This window comes from Bactrocera neohumeralis, chromosome 6 (assembly GCF_024586455.1).
Source record: "Bactrocera neohumeralis isolate Rockhampton chromosome 6, APGP_CSIRO_Bneo_wtdbg2-racon-allhic-juicebox.fasta_v2, whole genome shotgun sequence".
In the NCBI taxonomy this organism is placed as follows: domain Eukaryota; kingdom Metazoa; phylum Arthropoda; class Insecta; order Diptera; family Tephritidae; genus Bactrocera; species Bactrocera neohumeralis.
The window spans coordinates 79,318,994-79,340,138 of record NC_065923.1 but is presented as its reverse complement, the minus strand read 5'-3'; the positions used below and the strand labels follow the sequence as shown (position 1 = coordinate 79,340,138).

General features: G+C 37.9%; 2 protein-coding genes across 3 annotated transcripts; both read right to left on the bottom strand.

Moving 5' to 3' along the window:
- Positions 1–7,161: 7,161 nt before the first annotated feature.
- LOC126761293 (uncharacterized) lies at positions 7,162–8,600 on the bottom strand. The gene is made up of 2 exons (XM_050477342.1): positions 8,513–8,600; positions 7,162–7,514 (listed from the first exon to the last, which is right to left on the bottom strand). Exons 1-2 carry the CDS (start codon positions 8,520–8,522, stop codon positions 7,243–7,245), a joined length of 282 nt encoding a protein of 93 aa, XP_050333299.1. The 5' UTR covers positions 8,523–8,600; the 3' UTR covers positions 7,162–7,242.
- Positions 8,601–11,219: 2,619 nt separating this feature from the next.
- LOC126761294 (uncharacterized) lies at positions 11,220–11,777 on the bottom strand. Of its 2 annotated transcripts, none has more exons than XM_050477343.1 (2): positions 11,690–11,777; positions 11,220–11,635 (listed from the first exon to the last, which is right to left on the bottom strand). In XM_050477343.1, the coding sequence occupies exons 1-2, from the start codon at positions 11,697–11,699 to the stop codon at positions 11,370–11,372; spliced, it is 276 nt and encodes a 91-aa protein (XP_050333300.1). In that variant the 5' UTR covers positions 11,700–11,777; the 3' UTR covers positions 11,220–11,369. The 2 variants fall into 2 exon arrangements, with proteins under 2 accessions (XP_050333300.1, XP_050333301.1); XM_050477344.1 differs by having other exon boundaries at positions 11,220–11,623; positions 11,690–11,754.
- Between the last annotated feature and the right edge of the window lie 9,368 nt (positions 11,778–21,145).

The window sequence follows — 21,145 nt, the reverse complement described above, 5'->3', positions numbered from 1 at the left end:
ATTCATTGTGACACCTAATTACTCCCAAGTATTATTCGAAAAGACAATCAAAAATCGAGAAAGCGCTCAGAAACAAAAGTTGTTGTCTTGGCTAAATGTAAACAAAGGGTTTGGACTCAGCTAAATGAAAACAAAGAGTTCACTGATCCCAAATGTAAACAAAAGGGTTATTGATTTAAGCAAAATGCAAACAAAGATGTCATTGACCCCATACATTCAAAAACGAATCCCATTTAGACAGGTAGAATGCTCGTCCATTGTGGTACCAAAATATTCCTAAGTTTTGTTCGAAAAGACTTTCAAAAATCAACAAAACGTTCTGAACCCTCCATGCATTTTTTGAGGCTTCTGTTTAAACTTTAATCTTTCAAAATCTGGACAATGGAGGAGAAAGAGCCTGGATGTGCCCACCTTACCATTCACCATACAACTTTTACAGTTATGATTCGGCAAAGGTTCAGCCTTTCATTCACACCTATTAGGCAACGTCTAGTAAGAAGTCTGACGATCGCGCCAAGATTAAACAGAGAAAAGGTATTTCAGTGGATTTCCTGCTTTCCAAGAGCTGGTTATTGACCAGTGCCTGCTGAGCTCATGCGAAGTTCAGAGGTCCAGCGCTAAACACAAGCGAGCAAGAGGAAACCAAATAGTTCCCAGTCCGATGTAAAGTGTCAGGACAAAAGTAATCTCTCGTGCTAGCTTTTCGCCACCCTTAGAACAGTTAAATCACGCCACAATTCTAAAACGAGCTTGAATTCAAATGGGGCTTTTAAAAAATGTATAATTAGACTGAGCGGCTTTATAGACTAAAGTTCTGAATCCTCAAACTTGGTTTCAGAGATGAAAGAATGCTTAGCAATCCCAAACTCGTTCATAGGACTATTTGTTAGGCTTAAATTCGTCACCTTTCCAAAATTCCAAAACAAACCCGTTACATCGTTCCATGTTTTTGGCATAAAGTTGCCAACCGTCTGTTCTTAAACCTGGTGAGAAATACTAACTCTACGAAAACTATATACCACGCTCCCAAATGGCCTCAACGCCTTCGTCTTTGCTACCTTTTTTCCTTTTGAATGCGACGCCACTACAGACACGCTGAATTCCAAGCCACCAGCAAAGTGCGAGTTGTTTATTTATTCTAATTGTCAAGCTCACTTGGCGTCCAATATGCCCGGTTCACGTGTCGCCCGCCCACTTATACACCGCATTCACTTATACCGTTCTTTCCCTTCGTTTGCTGTCGTCTGCCTCGCAATTTATTTACTTTTTTTTTACATTTTATTCAAGCGCTTTTTATATGATCATGAAACTCATGTTGTAACCACTGAACATTTCTATGGAAAAATCGTGATTTCTACTCTTTGTGTGGCGTCGTTGGCTGCTTGCGAGGACATTGCTACCATCTGCCACAGCCTGCGATCTGTTACCTTCACTGCGCCGTTGCACCAACCTCATTGCCTTTGTTGTCCATCTAACCAAATGTGGAGCCTACGAGTATGTCTCCGCTGTGTTCGCTTTTTTCTGCGCCTTTTTCTTAGACGTGCCGTTTATCGTTGTGGGCACCGTTGCTTTGGCCGCGTTGGTTGGTTGTTGTCACCCTCTATGTCTTTGGTGATGGTGTTAAATAATTGGCTGTTGAATGATGAAAACGACAACCAACGGACGAAAACAGCTATGCTCATTTGCTCTTGGTGACAGTGACAGGAATGTTTCGACGCCACATTTGGCGCGTAAAATATATTTCCAATTCAAATTGACGAGCTGCAATACAAATATACCGTTGCCACTTGGTGGCTTGTGGAACAATGCGCTTTATTTTTTCAACATTTTGTAAAAAATGTGTGTTTTTAATGGGGACATTCACAACTCTGGAAAGAGTTCAAGGAAGAGTTTTCGTATATTTTAGAAAGTATGTGATTTTAAAGAGAGTCGTCGAAAGAAAGGCGGCCTATATTACAATTAAGGTGTGTAAAGGGTTTTGAAAAGGCATATGCAGCGCTGGAACTTGCTGACAAACACACGCGTATCTCTTCTATTAACGGTATTATTATTTCCATAGAGCTCCGTTATTTAAGTTTAAGGAAATCCAGCAGAAGTCAAGTGATGACATACGAAAAATGGCGAAGAAAGTAAGCCTGGGTAGTTAGTCATTTGAAACAAGGAATCTAAAAGAATCACTAAAGGTCTAACTTGTCGTCAGTATCGTAACAATATATAAGGGGTGCGTCCACAATCAGATCATGCTGCGATTAGCCCCCTAACACAAAAACGTGAAGGAATTTTTATTGCAATTGACACGATCAAATGATCTCGAATATTTTTAAAACAACTTTTGTTGATTACACCGATTTCAGCTGTTGCTGTTAGAACTAGGTTGTGATCTTTGCTAAATTTAGATACTGCTAGGTTTATAGCCCAATCTTGGATTATTATTATTATTATTACTAATTAATTATTATTAATTAATTATTACTAACCCCTGAAGTACTTTTGCCTTTTTCCTTTTCTGCCCTATTTGATCGATGAACAACATCAATATGACCGATAGTGCTGAGGCCGGATTTCAGTCTCATGAATTCAAGTTCCCCTTCAGTAAACTGAATCTCAGCGTCAGAGCTTTTTATTTGGTAGGAGCTTGTTCTAAAAGCAGATTAGTCGCAAGCAAGAGAAGTTTGGAAGTGAGTTCTTCGATGATATATCAAGTTCTATTGGATAGTTGAATTTAGGTCTAATTAATGCGTATTTGGGCGAGGAGCCACTAAGCAAGAGTAGTTTGTAGTTAGATTCCTTCGATGACTTATCAAGACTTGAGCGAATTGTGCATCATTGAACTGATATTTCCTTAATTAAGTTGGAACTGAGCTTACGTTGGAGCTCCATGGATTAAATACTTACTAACCAAACAACTAATGCTAAGTTAAACCTTTCGAGTTACGATATAACCCTGCATATACTGCTTCCCAACAACTCTTGCTCTAAGTTTGTATGCTAGGGCTAGGAAGCTCAGCATAACTCGGATCTCACCCTGAAACATGTTGGAACTATCATGAGTCAGCATATCTAACACTTACTTAACTTTCTTCATTGCACTTGCAACGTGAGGGAGATTTCATGTGGCAAACTAAATATGCCACTTGCGCCTAATGGCGCGCGGCGCGAAATCCTCAAGAGACCGTGTTGCGGCATGCTTTGCGTCCCGTTAATGTGTCGGCTTATGCGAATAAGCATTTGGAAAATTGTAGTATTTTTCGTATGCCACAGCTTTTGTGTTACTATTGCCAAATTGCAACATGTTGCTTATGTAAATTTATCGATTGCAAAAAGTGCGCGAAAGAAAAACGAAAATAAAAGTAAGCCACCACCAGCAAGGAAGGTGCGCTTTGGACGTGCAAGGATCGTGTCACTGCGATCGACATGACATTCACATGCCAACAGCAGTGCCACATGTTGCAAGCGGCACAAAGCGCTTGGCTGGCAATTGGCAAATGACGCACGCGCGCTCGCTCAAGCCAGCTATTCACTCACACGGACTCACCGTTGTGTAGCCAAACAAAGTCAAGTCTAAAGTGCATTGAACGTCATTACCGAAAACAGCAAGGCGGCTGAATGGTGGTAACGGTTTGAAAAGCACAATTGAACGCGCGAAAAACTAATACCGCTATGCCGAGATGAGTAGCATAGATAAGCGTTTAACAACAGCAGCAACAATACGTACATAAGCGGCCATGACACCAGCAATAGCGGGCCAAAAAGCACCAATGCCACCAAAGCGCCTACCAAGCTTCGCATGGCAACACCACAGCGGTGCGACCGCAGCGACACCGATTAAGGGTGACTCCGAATTGCGGTCTTTTCTAATTCAATTGTAATTGGAAATCTGCAAATGAACTGTGCATCGACAAGGAGTTGACCTAGTCACAATCGATATTGGCTACGAACTCTACATGCTTACACATGGCACTGACAAATCGTGCAACGGCAAGCGTGTAAATATTTGCAGAAAAATCAGTTAAGTTGTAGCACCATGATAAGCTTGCCACTTGAAAAAAATATATATATATTTGAATTTGAGATTAATTTGTGGCAAGCTGACACATTTCAGCGGTTTAAGATTTTTGCGGAGAAAAACGCTATGGGGGCCTTAAGAACCAAGCAAGCGTATCGCGTACCAACTAATCGATAGTCCCGGCAACCATATGGACAACAACGATAAAATTTTTTAAGTCTAACGAGAGAGAAAACTCTGATAAGTTTTCCAAGGACTGTATTTAAAGAAGTTCTAAGCATGGAGAGATTCTATACAGTTCATTGATATCTTCAATAGTGCAAAGTCCATAACATTTAGCTGATTTTGGCCAAAGAATACCAAGTGTCTCCCTAAATTTGCTTTTGAGACGAGATCCCATTCAAAAATATTATCTGATTTCCAAGTTTCATTCAAACACATTAGCGAGTATCGAGCTCAAATAGTGGAATTAGATACAGAGTCGCTATGGAGTCTATTTAGTCATACTAAGTTGGAAGGAAGATTGCTGAAGCAAATGTTTCTTTAGTAGTTTAGATACACCGACGATCTCGACAGAAGCATGAAACCCAGTAACAGAGCGGGATTCTGGGCATCATTTCAAGTCCTTTGGGGAAATGTATTTTTAACACTTGCTTTTCGTTCCTATTCCTGCACCTCTTTATGTTTGACCCTCTTATTAGGGTGCCGGCGAAGAAGGTGTGACTCTAGAGTGATTGTAAGCTCTCTCTCTACACATCTGTGTTGGCAAGAAGTGGATTTTCTCTCCACAGTTGATATATTTTAGTCTATTTGCAGCCATCAGAAAGATATTCATAAATTGATTAGATTTATTTGCGTACCTCGCAGTAGATTGCGCAATAGTCAATGAAGGAATCCACTTTGTTTCAAAAACCTAAATAACCTAAATTTCAAGATGAGGTATTTGGTATAGCGAAAGCCGCGGAGCTGATCTCTAATGCACCTGCAGGCAAATCCAAAGTCAACATCTATGTAGACAGCCAAACAGCGATCAAGGCAGTAACCTCGTATCGCATATCGAAGTGAGAGAAGTGTCCTGGGAAGCAGGAAAGCAGTGGAAAGTGTTGCCAGAAGTAAGCAAATTTTCTTCCACTGGATGCCAGACCACAAAGGCATAGAGGGGAATGAAATAGTGGATGAGATTGCCAAGAATAGTGGCTAACATCCAAAAACGTGATCAACATTGGGAAACCCAAGCATTGTCTATACAACGACCTCGACAGAAGCATGGTAAAGAAAATCAAAACTCGATGGAACGAGTTACTTGAGGAATACTAACTGGTCACTGTCCGGTGGTGGCTCACGCCCGCAGGATAGGGCTGATATATCGAGAAGACTACAGGAAATGTCCAGAGCAGAGCACAAGGTAAACTATGGATCATCTTTGGTGCACTTGTCCCGCATTGACAAGACTACGGTATGCGTGCCTTATTGGCCTACCAGATTAACCTAACCTAACCTAAACCCCACTTTAAGTTTTTAGTATTAACGCTAATAGGCACGCAAAGGGCAGCTGTTTCTCTCTTTTTCATTTGCAGTAGTGATTCGTTCTTTCACTAAAACTATTTAACTCGGCAGTTAGCTTTATTAAAGAGAGAGTTCGAGACTTCTTACAAGTTCTGGAGACAGTATTCAAAACCGTTGTTGTGGAGCTTGGAGACATTTTCCCAAAGATGGTGTGAATTGTGACTGTACTCATGTGGTGAATTTGTAATAATGTAACCACCACCAAAAACTACTGTTGATTCACAATCAACATCTACACCTTGAGCCACTCCAATGCCAAATTGAAGAAAGGCTAATAAAACCGCTATTAATTTGTACCAAAAATGGGTTACTTCGTTACATGAAAAACTATGTATGAGCGCTTGTAGATCTGTGCTCCGGATATGCAGTTCAGCATATTGTATGCTCAAAAGCGCGGGAGAACACCCATAAACACCTGAATACCTGCAAAAATAAACGAAAAAAGACACAAACGAACAGTGTCTACAAATAATGTTCACCACACCACACTCGACGTGTCCTCGCTATCAACGCCGGCAGATCAGTTGCAATGCTTGCTCGCCAGTTAAGTTTTGTCGCTAACGGTTGTTCGGCTGCAGTGTGCGCCTGGGCCCGTCAAATGCGCGACCAATTCGAATTCTTTACCTCCAAAGGTGTTAAGAGTCAACATTGAAAACAAAAATGATCTTGATATGCGAAAACAAGAATGTTTGTTACATTTTTCTTATTGCTGTTGTTGCAGTTGTTAGAATTGTACTTGCTGTTTTTTTGCAGCGAAATTTGTTTTGGTTTGTTTTTGCTGTTTACAGTCGCCTCGCTACAAATAACGAAGAATGACTAAGTGGATAGAATTGAAGGTGCCTTTCGACAAGCGATATTTTGCGCTGAGGCTCAGTGCTGTGTGAAGTTGTCTGGGGAAGAAATGGAGAGTTGAAACTGCTGGATTCACTCTTCGCAAGACTGACTGGAGACCCGAGCAGTGGCGTCAAGGTGCTAAAATGGGAGCTCAACTCTTCACTACTATGGGTGAAGGAAGCGGCCGCGAAGCTTTAAGGCTTGTGTGTGGGAACCGTTCTGTAAATAGAGGACTGCAGTTGCACTCCATCTATTCCGAAGGCGAAGGTTCTTATACCTCGCATGCATGCACTGCGGTCTTCAGAAGACTAAGAACTGATGTGTCGACGAAAGATTGATCAAAACTACATCTCCCAAATAAACAAGCCCGTAGGATAGAGTCAGTCAACCCGTTGCCCTCGTTCTCCTTTAACGAGGAGACAAAAATTCAGCGTTCGCAGCACCCCGCGGTTCTGACCCACTAAGCGTAAGCAGTATTTTTTAAAGCCTAACTCCTTTTGAGCTCTTTTACTTTCGCTAGAGCCATAAATCTTTGGGTATTTCAACGGGTTACAACAGTGTCCATGAATTTCTCTTCCCTATTCTGCGGTTTCAATTTCAGTTCTGTTCTATATATCGAACCAAGAAGTAGCCAAATAAGGACTCGAAATATTATAATTTTTAAAGCAACTTTTGTGCCACAACAACACAGAGAGAGACGGAGCGATACAGACGATGCAGCGAGGGAAAGAGATACAGAAAAACTCTCACATAACTAGCCTGTGTTTATGTACATAGTTTATTGAGTTGAGCTGAACAATATATCAATCCATTAAGTCTATCGTTGCCAAATGTAATTAGGCACTTGCTGCAGCGCATGGATCAGTCCAATCCCATTCCTTCCATGGTACGCATTTACCAGCAGAGGTCGAGTAGCCAGTTAGGATTTCGCATGCAACTTGTATAGCTTTGCCATCTTTACATTGCCAGTAGTGTGTTGGATCCCAGAAGTTACGTGAAATAGCGCCCTCGTTTGATGAATTGCAAGTAGGTTCTCCGCTACCATTGGGATCACAGTCAGCTATAACTGCGACAGCGTAAGCCAAGGTGACGAAGGCGAGTACGTACACTGTTGGGATAATGAAATGGAATTAATATATTTGAATTTAGTAATTCTAATTTTTTTTTTTATAAAAATATATATTTTTTATATAATTTTTTTCTTAATATATATTTTTTTTTAATATAAAAAATGTAAATAAAAATATGAAAACATTTTTTTATAAAGATATATATATATTTTTGAATAAAAAAATATTTATATTTTTTAACTTTAAATTTTAGTAATAATTTTTTTTAATTTTAATATTTTTGCTTTTGCATTAATTTTTTTTTCCCAATATTTTAAACATTTTTTTCTGCTCATTTTTATTAATAATAAATTTGTATGTATATTTAAAAAACATTTGTGATTTTTCAATAGCCTTTTAATATAAAAAAATAATTTTTTAATATAAAATATTAAGTTAGTGAACTGAAATTAAATTATTTTTTAATATAAATATATTTGTTATAATTTTTGTATAAATTTTTTTTGTTGAAAATACTTTTTTATGAGTTTTTATGATTGAACATTTTTTTTTATAAAATTTTTTTGCTAAGAAAATTTTGGTTTATATACTTTTTTGACTAAAAATTATTTTGTTTATTTTTTTTTGTTAAAAATATTTTGTATTTTATTTTATGAAAAAGTTTTTGCTTATGTATAATTTTTGTTAAAAAGATTTTGATTTATATATTTTTTTAATGATTTTTTTGTTAAAAATATTTTTATGTATAGTTTTTTTTTGTAAAATTTCTTTCTTCTATGATTTTTTGTGTTGAAAATATTTCGGTTTATTTTTTTTTTTTTTTTGGTAAAAAATATTATTTTTAAAATTTTTTTGTTAAAAATATTTTTTATATGGGTTTTAATATTATTAAAACAATTTTACGTCTTTTTGATAAAAAATTTTAAATTATTTTTTTTTTTGCAAAATAAAATTTTTTTATAGAAAAATTTTCACTACACTCTAAGCAAGTTTTTCCACAAAATATTTCACTTTTCCGCAAAATCTTCAAACTTACCGAACTTCATTTTACTGATTTAGTTTTTTGAGCGAGCAAAGTCTTTGAAAGCGAGAATTGCGACGAGTGACAATCTGTTGCATTGCCGCCCTTTTTATAGGAAATTTTGCGCACTAGACACCAATAGAACCTCTATCGACTAGAAAAGGCGTGTAGGGAGGCATGTTGAACAAAGTGAATTCGCGAAATTGCGTTTTTTTGCAATAATGAAAATATCTGTTATCAGCAAACTCTAAAATTATTTTTACTATTTTTTCCAACATCTCATTTCGCTAATTTCACCCACTGCAATTAGAAATTGCAACCACAAACTTTATCTATTAATTTTCTACTGACAATATATGTTTTTATTGCTGATAAGTCATGAAGGGAAAACGAGTGTGAGAAACAAAGAAGACATGTTAGCAAAATTCTTCAGCGTTGAGGCAAGAATTGTACACTGCAAACAATTTTTTATACAAATTGCTTGCAAGTGCTTTTCACTGCTAAATTCCATACCGTTCTTTTCACAATCCAAACACATAAGTGTCGCTATACACTCAAATACACACAATTAGGATTTATTGTAAAATCAATTAGCAAACGGAAACAACAATCAATTGACCAATTATAGTAATCGTCTTCATTTTGCCAGCAATACTTAGCTCTTATGCCGTTGTATGCACACTTTCATGGCGTACTGTTTCGTGCGTTATCTCTGCTCATTAGCAATTATTCAGTAGTTGTTGGTAATCGATAATTGATAGTGCGCGCGATTGCTGGTTATTAGTCAAACAGTTAGTAGCAAGTCAATAAGCTGTTAACACAAATGGGCCACAGGCAATATGCTTTGTAGCGCGCTAATCGGGAGAGAAGGAGAGAGAGAGGGGCAGGGCGCGCGGAAAATAGACGTTCTGTCTGCAGTCGTAGCCACTGGACAGTTTGCCACAAGGCCACAAAACGCCGGAGCGGATATGTCCCAAAGCTGTGTTATATGCTAATTAGCTTGTATACTTTATTTTTAAATTTATACGCTTATACTCGTACATTACTAGGCACAAATACACGTACAATTAGTTTAGCGATGAGGAAATATTCTTACATTTATACCAATATTCTAAGCTTAATAGTTTTCGTAACTAATTAAGACAAATTGAAGCGAGTTAGATGCGTTCCGCAATCAATTAAGAGTAATAAATTTGGTACAAGTTTTATAAATCCCGAATTTTCGGGATTTTGAAAAAAATAGTTCCGTTAGTTCAGGATTATGTTAAATTAACACTGTATTAAATCATGTTTTGTACAAGTTTTGCAAATCCCGAAAATTCGGGATTTAGAAAAAAAGTTATACCGTGAATTCATTATTATGCCTGAATATCACTGTATTATGTTTATGCTTGCTAATAAGTATATTCGAACATATTTTTAATATTTTTGTATTCGGGATCCCTTGTACTCGGAATGAATGTCAAAATTATCCAATTTGGTAAACTTTTGTAAATCCCGAAATTTTCGTTTATTATGATTTATGTTTAGTTTTCACTGCATTAAAAATTCAGCTTTGTAAAATTTTTCTAAATCCCGAAATTTCGGGATTTTGAAAAAGTAGTCCCGTCAGTTCAAAACTATTTTTAAATATCATTTTATTATTATTATACTTGTTAATAAGTATTTTTTTTTCACATTCGGGATCCCGTACACTCGTAAACCACGGCGCAATTCTTGAAAGTGATAACATTATAAGCAATATAGCAACAAATATGATTTATTTTATTTAAATATTACACAAAATTGTCACATCGAATTACCACTCTGTTATCTTCTTACGAGTCTTCCATAAATTTGCAAATTATTATTATTTAAGACCGCTGTAAATGTGAGGAAAAAGTAACTTTTGTCAGCACGAGTTGCATAATTCGTATTTCTACGAAGCAGAATAGCGCAACAATATCTGTAGATTACTCGTATATAGTAGATTACTGATGTATCAACGCCAGTTAAGAATCATTTGATAGGAAATGAAGGGGATACTCAGTTGAATAAATTCTTCTTTAGTAAAACCAAAAACATCTTTCCATTACAAAATTCTTCATTATTTTATCTAAGTCCATGTTTTGTTCATAAGTGACCTGTCCGCTTAGATTGGAAGTCATCCAACTTATAACAATACATTACAATGTTTCGGCTGGCAGAAAAGTCTATGGCAATATGTTTTCGAAAGGAGAGACTCGGCGAATTCCTTATTTAATATTCCGAGACGTTCGAAGCATAAATTAGGCTTTGACTGACCTCGTTCTGTCTTATTACGATCCTGCTGCTGATGACTGCTTGAGTTTTAGCTCGCCAAGTACACCTTTGCTGTTAAGCAAACGATCGTTCCAAGTGCATACCCTTAAGTAATTTGGCCTTAATCTTTGCTTCGAGTAGGGAAACTGAAATGAAGCTTTGTAGAAATTTTAATGTGAGCTAAGGTTTTACATGCCGTTCCTAAAGTGTTCGCTTAGAGAAGGATTTGTTGTATGAGAATACAAATTATATAAGGCTGGATTTTACAGCGACTATCCGGACTTCAAATCCCTCTGCACATTCTATTCAAGGTTTTCTGAATAGCGACGCTAAAACTCCGCTTCTCCCAGACATAAATGAATGACTTTGCCACTTCTTACATAAATGTTCCCCGAATTACATAAAAGTTGAGTTTCAGTATAGTTTATCAAGGAGTTAGTGATTTGTTTTTAATGCCAGAAAACCATGTTTATTTATTAATATTTTTTACAAAAATTTATGCAGCAACAAACACAATAAATTTCAATTAGATAAAGCAACAAGCGCAAAGGTAAGATTGGATCGGATCACTCAAATTTATATTGAGCAATCCTTAATCGCTGCCGCATGGTGGTACCCACACCCAATCGCTCCATGGTATACATTTATTGGTGGTACCACTATAACCAGTATTACTCGGGCAGCGTTCCGAAGTTGGCTCACCGGCGCCATTACAAACCCAATAACGTGTTGGATCCCAGAAATTTCTGTACGTCGTACCACTTGAGTTTGCCGGACACACCGGCTTGCCATCGCTATCGGGATCGCAGGCACAGGCCGCGGCTATCAGGAGCCAAAGGCACATTACTAAAAGTAAAACTAAAGTGACAACTCAATAAATACTCCTAAGACGGCTGGTTTTAATGAACTTACGCGACTTCATATTGCTCGTTTACGGGTAGTTTGTAGACCAAAGAGTTGAGAACTTTTTGCAACTGTTGCTGTCACAGAACTTTATTGCTTATTTATACCGAAATGTGTGGATTGCATTTGTGGACCTGGTTCTGATTAGCTGTCGGCCGATTCTATCTATAAATGTGACTGTCTGTGAATTTCTAAGAATTGTTTACAATGTTGTAATTATTTATTGCGATTATAAATCATTTTAAATCAGGTCGATTACGAAAACAAACATCTGCTCTTGTGTACGATTACACTTGGTTTCATATATGTACTTATGTTCAAGTGGTGTTTTAGGGTCTGACCACACTTAAAGTAATTTGCGCCCGCGTATTCAACGTGTTTCTTTGAGGGACGGTGGTGATTCGAAGACGTACTATAGAGACACTTGGCATTGGGTGAAAGTTCGAACTAACTTCCCCAAGTGAACTCTCTAGATTCTGTTTGATTTTGCAAGGAATATCACATCCGATTACCACTTTGATTTTTGCTGAAAGGTCAAGAAAAGTTCTCGGTCTATTTTCCATCGAAGTTCGAATACCATTACGATAAAACTTTCCATCTCGTTATGCTATCCAAGAATCAGTCCAATTTTCGATGTGGTCTTGTGAGTAGAACGGAACAAATAATAATGGGACGGTCCAATATCTGAGGAATATAGCGGTTGGGGTAGGACTTCCTATTTACATACGCCTTAGGTCCACGGTTGTAAATTTTTCGTGCCGCTCCTGGTATTCAGGTCATAGGGAACCCAAGTTCCATGTTTCTGAATCATTCCCAATGCTTGTAGTTACTATGAAATGATTTGGGGGGTGCCCGCCAATGCTGTAGCAACCTCTTCTTACATTTGACACGGATCCTCATCGAGCAATGTCTTCAACTCACCGTCTTTGTAATGTTTTGAATACATCAAAATCAATCACCACTAATTGGAATTATGTTTGAAAAGTTGACAACACTTCAGTATTCTATTCCTCCCTATTTTTCTTTTCGTCTCAGCTCTTTCACCAACAATATTTTTTGAGCGTACAATGAGCTCCCTAAATCTGAGAACTTGGGAGTTTCGCCTCGACTTATTAGTCACCGATCGATCGTTGGATTACAACTCGATCGATCGGGGGTTCGAACCTGGCAAAGTCAAAGTCAAAAATCTTCAAAGAAGTAAAAAAGTTTTATAAAGGTCCAACAGACTAATATTTTTTGAAGGTGTCCTAAAAAATCATTAGAAGTCCGGCCTATTATCTAGTGCTATTCCCAATCGTAGACCGCAGAAGTTGCTACAGACAAGCACGTGTCAATGCAAGAATTGTTGATAAGACACAAGCTAATAATTGAGACAGATGGGAGCTATCAGAACACCGAGTGCATTGTTGTCATGCCTTATCAACTTTGAAATTAGATAGTTTGTGGTAATGAAATTGGAACAGTGCGCTCTAATTAGATATGTGGACATACATACTTATTGATATGTATATAATTGCATATAGTCTTATATAAGTATATATGTATATATATATAACAGTTTTTATTTCTTCTCCAATCAGGGAAAAGGCCTGCAGAAAAGGTGGCAAATAAAAAATATTTTTAACCAAAATGTCACAAAACTAATTTTGGCTGCAGCGTAGAGTGAGAGACATGTCGTATGGCAAGATAAAATCTGCAATTGGCAGCAACAATGAGCGTTTGCCTCATAGCATTGCACTGAAATGGTTGCAGTTTTTGCTATTTTTTTGTTTTTTGCTTTTTTGGCACATGCTAATCTGTAAATTGAAATCGCCTAACGGTACTACAGGCTGCTGTCAATAAACTGGAAGCGACAGCTTTTATTAGCTTTCGCTCAGGGATATGGTTTTCCTTTTTGCCATTGAGTAAGCGCCCCAATCTATATTACGATCTATGAGCTGAGCAAATTCAAATCAAACTCTAGTCAAATCAAGCCTTTGTTCGTTGAAAATGTAAAATAAAATGTTACTGGTCGCTATTCTGCCTACCATGGATGAACACACATTTATATATTCCGCTTTAGAATAAACGGGGTATATGGAAGCTCATTCAGGCTCATCCGGTCATATCGTCAGTTTAACGAGATATACTTATGTATCTATAGTTTTGAAGGCGGTATATAGCTGGAGTTCCATCTTAAACTTTTTAGACCTTCCAGCATCAGCATTCAGCCAAGAGAAATAATTGAATATGGAAGCAGGTACATGCGGCCTGTTTAACGAAATATATACATATGTATCCTTCTGAGGGCGGTGTGGACCTGAAACTCTGTGATAGGCTTTTGAGACTATTCAGCTCATATTCAGCTATGGAAATTAATGGAATATGAAAAATCATTTGGATACATGCGGTCATATTGTCTGTTTAACGAAAAAACATATCCTTCTGCGAGCAGTGTAGACTTGGCGCTCCATACTAGGCGTTTTCAGACCATTCAGCACATATTCAGCTAAGAGAAATAAGGGAATATGGAAGCTATTGCGGGTACATGCGGTCACATCGTCTGTAGTGTAGGCCTGTGACTCTGTGATAGGCTTTTGAGACTATTCAGCTCATATTCAGCTATGGAAATTAATGGAATATGAAAAATCATATGGATACATGCGATCATATCGTCTGTTTAACGAAAAAAGATATCCTTCTGTAGGCATTGTAGACTTGGAGCTCCATACTAGGCGTTTTCAGACCATTCAGCACATATTCAGCTAAGAGAAATAAGGGAATATGGAAGCTCATGCGGGTACATGCGGTCACATCGTCTGTTTGGCAAATGTAACTCTGTGCTAGGCTTTTGAAACTATTCAGCTTATATTCAGCTATGGAAATTAATGGAATATGAAAAATCATTTGGATACACTCGGTCTTATCGTCTGTTTAACGAAAAAACATATTCTTCTGTGAGCAGTGTAGACTTGGAGCTCCATACTAGTCGTTTTCAGACCACTCAGCACATATTCAGCAAAAAAGAATGTAAGCTGAATAAAGACTTGAAATCCAAATCGCCTTAAAATCCGGTTTGGAATGGCACTCTAATGCCTTTTTCAACAAGAGACGTCTAAATGGAGTAGCTCTTGATTTCATTTTAGTAATATTATACATATATGTACATATGTATACTGACATCAGTTTGCCAAAAAAATAAACCGCTGACGAGCTTTCGCGAGCTCAGCCAAAATTTCAATGCTTAATTGTTAATAGAAGAGGAGGCAGCAGAGAGATGCTAAAGCTACTAACTAAAACTGTCTATACTTTGATAAATCGCGCTATTTCGAATGCCATAACAAGCCTACTAAGAAATAGCGCTTCAAACAAGATTTTTCAATTAGTAAAATATTTGAAAACTTTGTTAATAATTAATAATATTAGTTTATTGAAGTCAGTACATAGCGGTTTTAGTAAAAGATAAGTAAAGTAACATGAATTTGGACTCGGCACATACCAATCAAGTGGTTAAAACAAGCTGACATGACACGGTTTGGCGGAAAGTTCCTTAATGGCCGCTGCGGAGACAAAAATATGCATGGCTACACCTGCACCTTAAGCAGACGCACATTTATTTTTAGCTGGAGGTGCAGCACGAGCCGCGTTCCAACGGCAATGGACGCTCAAATGTGACAGCTAACATGCGTCACTCGCGGTTGTCGTGCCCGCATATGTGGCATGTTGCATGCGTACATATGTCACAACAAGAGTTGATGACTTAATTTTGTCTGAGTGTCCAAAAAGGAAGATGAAAACATTTTAAACTAATTTAGCAGCCGGAAAAGCTAAATTTGAAAAAGATAATGCCACGACATTCGAACCGTAAAAGTTGTTGTAATTTCCTAAGCTTTTTTATCATTGCTACAAGCTGCGACCTCATTTTGAGCGCGGCTTGTAAACACGCCACAACTATCAGTTTGACGAGTAAATTATACGACAAATAGCTATGTCTCGGGTTTTTTTTTGGTTAAAGTTTTCAGTTGTTAGCCAATGGGCTCCAAGAGACGAGTGCTACGAAATCAAACCGAATTTTGTGATTAATCTACAATTTTAGTTGGTTTGATTTGAAATGTCTGGACATTGCTTTGACACATCTATACACATACAAAGGTGACTTAATAATTGGTTTTGTGCGTAAATCCATTAATCATTCACATTCCATTAGTTGACAGTTTCGTGTTTGCCTAAATATTGAGATATCACTGGGTTACCATATTGTTTCAAACGAAATTTGCATATTATTAAATAAGTTACGAGTTTGTTTTGAGACAAGGAATGCCTAGTGACATGTTAAAATAAGTTTGGTTTATGGTTGCTCAAATAGATTGTTTTGAAGACTTTGTTTGAGCTTTGTGCTCCAACAAAAAAAGTAGATGTAAATTTTGAAATTTTCCACAGCAGATTCATGTTAATTTTTCGACAAAGCTTTGAAGGAGAGCCTGTGGAATCTGAGAAACTGCATTTTAATTTTAATCCGACAAAATTGGCTGACACACAACATCCTAGTCATACATTTTTTGAAGTCCTAGAACAAAGTTTTATTCACAAATAATTAAAGACAGCACCTTAACTTTCAAAGAAGCCACACTTGAAACCTGGATCCTGAAATTCCAAAAAAATCATGAAACAGCAGCTTGACTGACGCACTGATCGACCTTCAGAGCACAGCTTTTAGTGCCAAAAACATAGGACCAGCTTTTCAGCAGATATACGAGCTTTTCAGCAGACATACAAGCTACTTTTAAGTTCCAGATCACTCTGTAGATCGCTCAAACTGAGCTCAAACAGAGCTTATAAGACTGGAAATCAGCTGACAAAAAAATTTGATATTCTGAGTCTACTCTACAAGAAAAAATCATATATTGCGAACTTCACTTCAGAACTGATTTGAAAATGAGCACTTATTTGAGAACGGACTCTTACTGGAAATTAGGTTAGGTTAGATGTCTGATCGAAAGTCGCACGTGGAGTCTTCTACTGGTAAGCACCAACTCTCAAGTTCCCTGTGCAGCAGTTTGCCCAAGAAAAATCAATTCAGCTGAGGAAAGATCTCAGTTTAGCGGTTCGTACATACTTAGTTGGTCACTTGCCGACTTAGTTTGCTCTTCAGATCCGACATTTCGGGTATGGACTGAGCTATCAAGTTGCCATCTTTCAATAAGTTCAGTTGTCGGTGCAATTTAGACCCCAAAACAAATGCAAACGTACTTGAGCAAAACGTTCGAAGAATAACTTGTATCTCCAAATTCCAGCCCTTGATGTATAAGTCCAAAATCAAGCCAAAAGTCGTAAAAGTGAAAATAATATTTCTTACCTTAAATCAGAAGACAAATACTGCGGCTGAAGTCGACGTACTTAAAATACTAGGTAAGGTAAGTCGCAAGGTCAAAAATAGTTCATGCTCTCACCATCATTTGGTCTACGTTTCTATAACTTTTTTTAACTCGTAACAAAAAATATTACAAAATATTAAAACCAGCATAATATTTAAACTTCTGAGACACCGCTATCGGGCGGAACGATAACTGCCTGCCGATTACGCTCAAACAGACCATATAGGGACTGGTTCGTTGTAGAGCAGGTGGAGGAAGCTTTTCGAAAATTTCAGTGTAAAAATGCAATTTATTTAGTAAAATTTAAAAATATAAAAAAGCCATAGCTTTAGTAACAAGGCAAATTATTCAAATTACTAGCACTAGCCTTCAGTCATACATATTCATATATATGAATTAGTAAATGACGGTATAACTAAATAGTCGAAAGCATAAAAATGCATAAAAATATTATTTATGACATATTGAACATTAAGGAAATACTCAATTGCCTGCGGCCAAGCTTTGCCGCTTTTCACGACGTTTTTTTGGTAATGCGCATGCGCAGCGGCGCATATCAAACAATCCGAAAATAATCGAAAATGCGACAAGCTTGTAGTCGGTATGGGCACGTATAGAAGCGCGGCTTAGTTAGCGCCACTTATTAGCATGTCGATTTCACGTTTTGTTTTTGATTTTTTTTATACTATTTTTTGGGGTTTTCGTAAACTTGACACACCTACTATAATTCTTGAATGTCTATAGCTAGTTGAAGCTGAAAATATTTTCCAGTTTTACGATTGTTATTACTATTATACTATTTACCATACATAATATATATGTATATATAGTATCTGGTGTATATGTATATGTTTATTTATTTTCTTTCTTTAAATTAGCCATGCTCATTGAATTAGAAATGTTTATTTTAATTGTCACATTGACTTTTACGCTCCAACAGTCTGCGGAGAGTGGATATAGAATAGAATAGTTTAAGGGTCTAACTGGTTAGGAAAGAGCGAAATACTGTTGGTGTCGCTTCATTTGTGTGAGAATCTCAATATAATCAAATAATATGTTCTGCAAGGTTGCTTTTATGATCTTTTTAAATGAAATCAATTGCTGCGTTCCCACAATAAAACTAGTTTTGACTGCACACAATTTAAAGACTAAATTTTTATATTTTAAGGACTGGCAATTCCAGGACCAATAAATGAATCTCAATCGGTTGTACGTTATAAATGCTTAAAAAACTCTGGCTGAGTGCTCATTAAACATATCGATAGAAAAAGACTGCTATAGATTGCTATCATTAATTTAACTGAAGTTCTTTTCTTACATCCTAAACACTTCTCATCTGAAGACTTGATCTTTTACGCTTGCCAAATGATCCACATGTGAAGATATTGTCAAGAAAAGTGAGAAACTACTGCCTTCGAAGCCGAACCGTATTTTAACTACGTAAATCGGTTAGTCAATCTCCAACAGTCTGTATGATATTTGAGGTTCCATTAGAGATAAATTGGAAATCTTAAGGCTTAAGTAGGTTAGATTAAGCTAAGAGGTAGATCCTAAGATTTATAGCATTACTGCATGAAAACTTTTTGGACAGTGACAGTAAGAACCACTACGAACCGCAAACTCTGCTCGAACCAAGAAACTTGGCAGGTCTTCTGCGTTCTGCTCTAGGCCGAAAAGATCTTGAAGTCCTGCAAAGCGGGTCAGCGACTTCACAGCTGCCAGAAATTGCCAATTCCGCTATGACCAGGCACTCAAACGAATCTGATTATAAAGTGACTTCATGCTATTTTTGATGAGGGCTGACCTTCCGTGACTGGCTTAGAATGCACAGTTCGTGAGCTTAGAGCTAGTATTGACGCTCTGTTATCCCTGAAAGAAGTTACCTTTCGCAGCAATACCATCTACCGCCACCTTTATACCAGCCAGTTCTGCTTGAAAAACATTACAGTGGTTCGGTAGTCTAAAGCTTAGATTGACGGAGTGCTCCTTAAAGAAAATTTCGCCTTCAACCTTCCAACCTAGCTTCGACCCATGCGTGATAAGGCACATTGCGTCTATTCTCCAGCGACTTCTTCCCAACCACTTATCCCTCGTTATCCAAGTTTTCAGAAATGCAGTTGAGAGAGGAGAGAGTTTCCACGTGTCCTTGTTCCAAAAAATATTCTCCATGGAGGAGAAAGAGCTGTTTTTGTTGTTGTAGCGGCTGAAAACCTTCCTGAAGTAATTTCGAGGAATGGTGTCGAGCTGACAGTCCTTGGCTGGTTAAAAACCCGAGATCGCTCCGGTTTATTATACCCGACAGTTGTGGGAACGGAACGGAGATAGATCAACCCTACTGATACAACTATCCCTAGTTAGATTCAGACTATCGTAGACGATTTATCGTCCGGAAGTTAATTTTTGTCGCAGCATTCTCGCTGCCTCTTTCATGAAGCAGGGTTTCGATAGTAGCTTGTCCATCAAAAAAATTTAAACTCACCACCAAATCTTTCCTTGAACTAATTTATCTTACCGCCCATTTTCTTCAATGCTCTGAATTACAACAAAAAGTAAGGAAAAACAGAGCTCAACTCTGGCAAATCACTGTCGATCAGTTGGCCAATGCCCCGCTTTTGAAGGATCATTTATAATACTGTCATTTATTAATAACAAATTTGAGACTTTCGGCATTGCGCACCAACTCAACCTTCATACAAAAAACAAGCAGAACAACAATGGTTGCTTGGTTGGAAAAGAAGCAATGCAGCGATGATACATCTCCAGGTATCCTGAAGCAAACAGCTCCAGCTGTGAGGCTGCTAACAAGCCTTAGCTGGATAATTCCGGCAGAATGTTTGGAAATACAGACACAACTGATCGTCGTGCAATGATGCGGCACTTGCCACATGGCAGCTAACTAATCTACAAACAATGTTTTACGAGTGTTTGTGTCTATATGTACGTACACCATACTGGTATTATTTTACTAGCAACTTGTTTGTTGTTGCTACATATTCAAGGTACTCGGCAGATCCGCATGCCAGCACAGATCGGCACGTTTGTCTCACATAATATCCATATATTCAGCTCATATTTTTAGCATTCTTTACTTTGCGCTTAGTCCACTTCATGCCGCCAGTAAGTTGTGCGCCAATCTCCATTCACATGCACTGCTTACGCGAACTGCGAACACCAGGAACCCACGGCGCATGGGTTTGGGGCCACCAGCACCGCCAGTTTGCATCATTTGTCGAACTATTGTTGTGCGCACATTGTTTGACCGCTTGCAGTGAGCTTCTTATTTTAGTTGCAATGCTTGTTGTTGTCGGACTTGTGTGCTGCGCGTCATTGATGCCGAACTTCACGACGACATCATCTCACTTACATTTATAACAACCCAAAGGAGCCAGGTGGACCACGCTTTGGTAGTCGCTGTCCATACTGGACATATCTCTGTTGTAATACCTTGCTTGGCGTTGGTTATGTTGTCCATTTGATGGTCACCACCATCGCGCGTTCACCAACACCACGCGCTGGTCGATCAATGTTTTGCGTGAACTTTGATGTCAGCTTTGCAGTTCAATTTCAGTTGAGTGCAGTGCAGGGTCCGCGTGGTTTGCGGAAGGTGAGTGCAAAATTGAAGTACATCATTTATCTCACAGTCATTTCGCTTTGGCAATCGGTTGTGGTATTTCCCTCTGTGGTGGAACAGTAGGTCGTAGAGTTAGTTAAGGTACCGGAAGTAAATTGGGATTGACTAAGCGTATCTTAAAAAACATATTTTGGACTTCAGATACGTTAAAAGAAATGAGCTCTGGTCTTTCCAAACTTAGCCCAGTTGCTGTGATGTCTCCTTTTTTATTGAGTATAGTTAGATCTTATGGCTGTTGATTTACACAGATACTTTGTCACCCTCAAAGTAATTAAATTGTCAAAACTCCTGTCGATGAGGTTAGGTTCATTCTTCCTACGTCGAAGCTGATAAAGTCTTCCGCTTTAGCATTGCAATCTGAAAGCGAAGTCTTGGTTATTTTTATCTTATAATGTCTAAAAAGAAACTCTATTTCGGAGACCAGGAGAATTTAGTCTTTAAGAGTCGAATTTTCGGTAGACCTATAGGTTGTCTTTAACA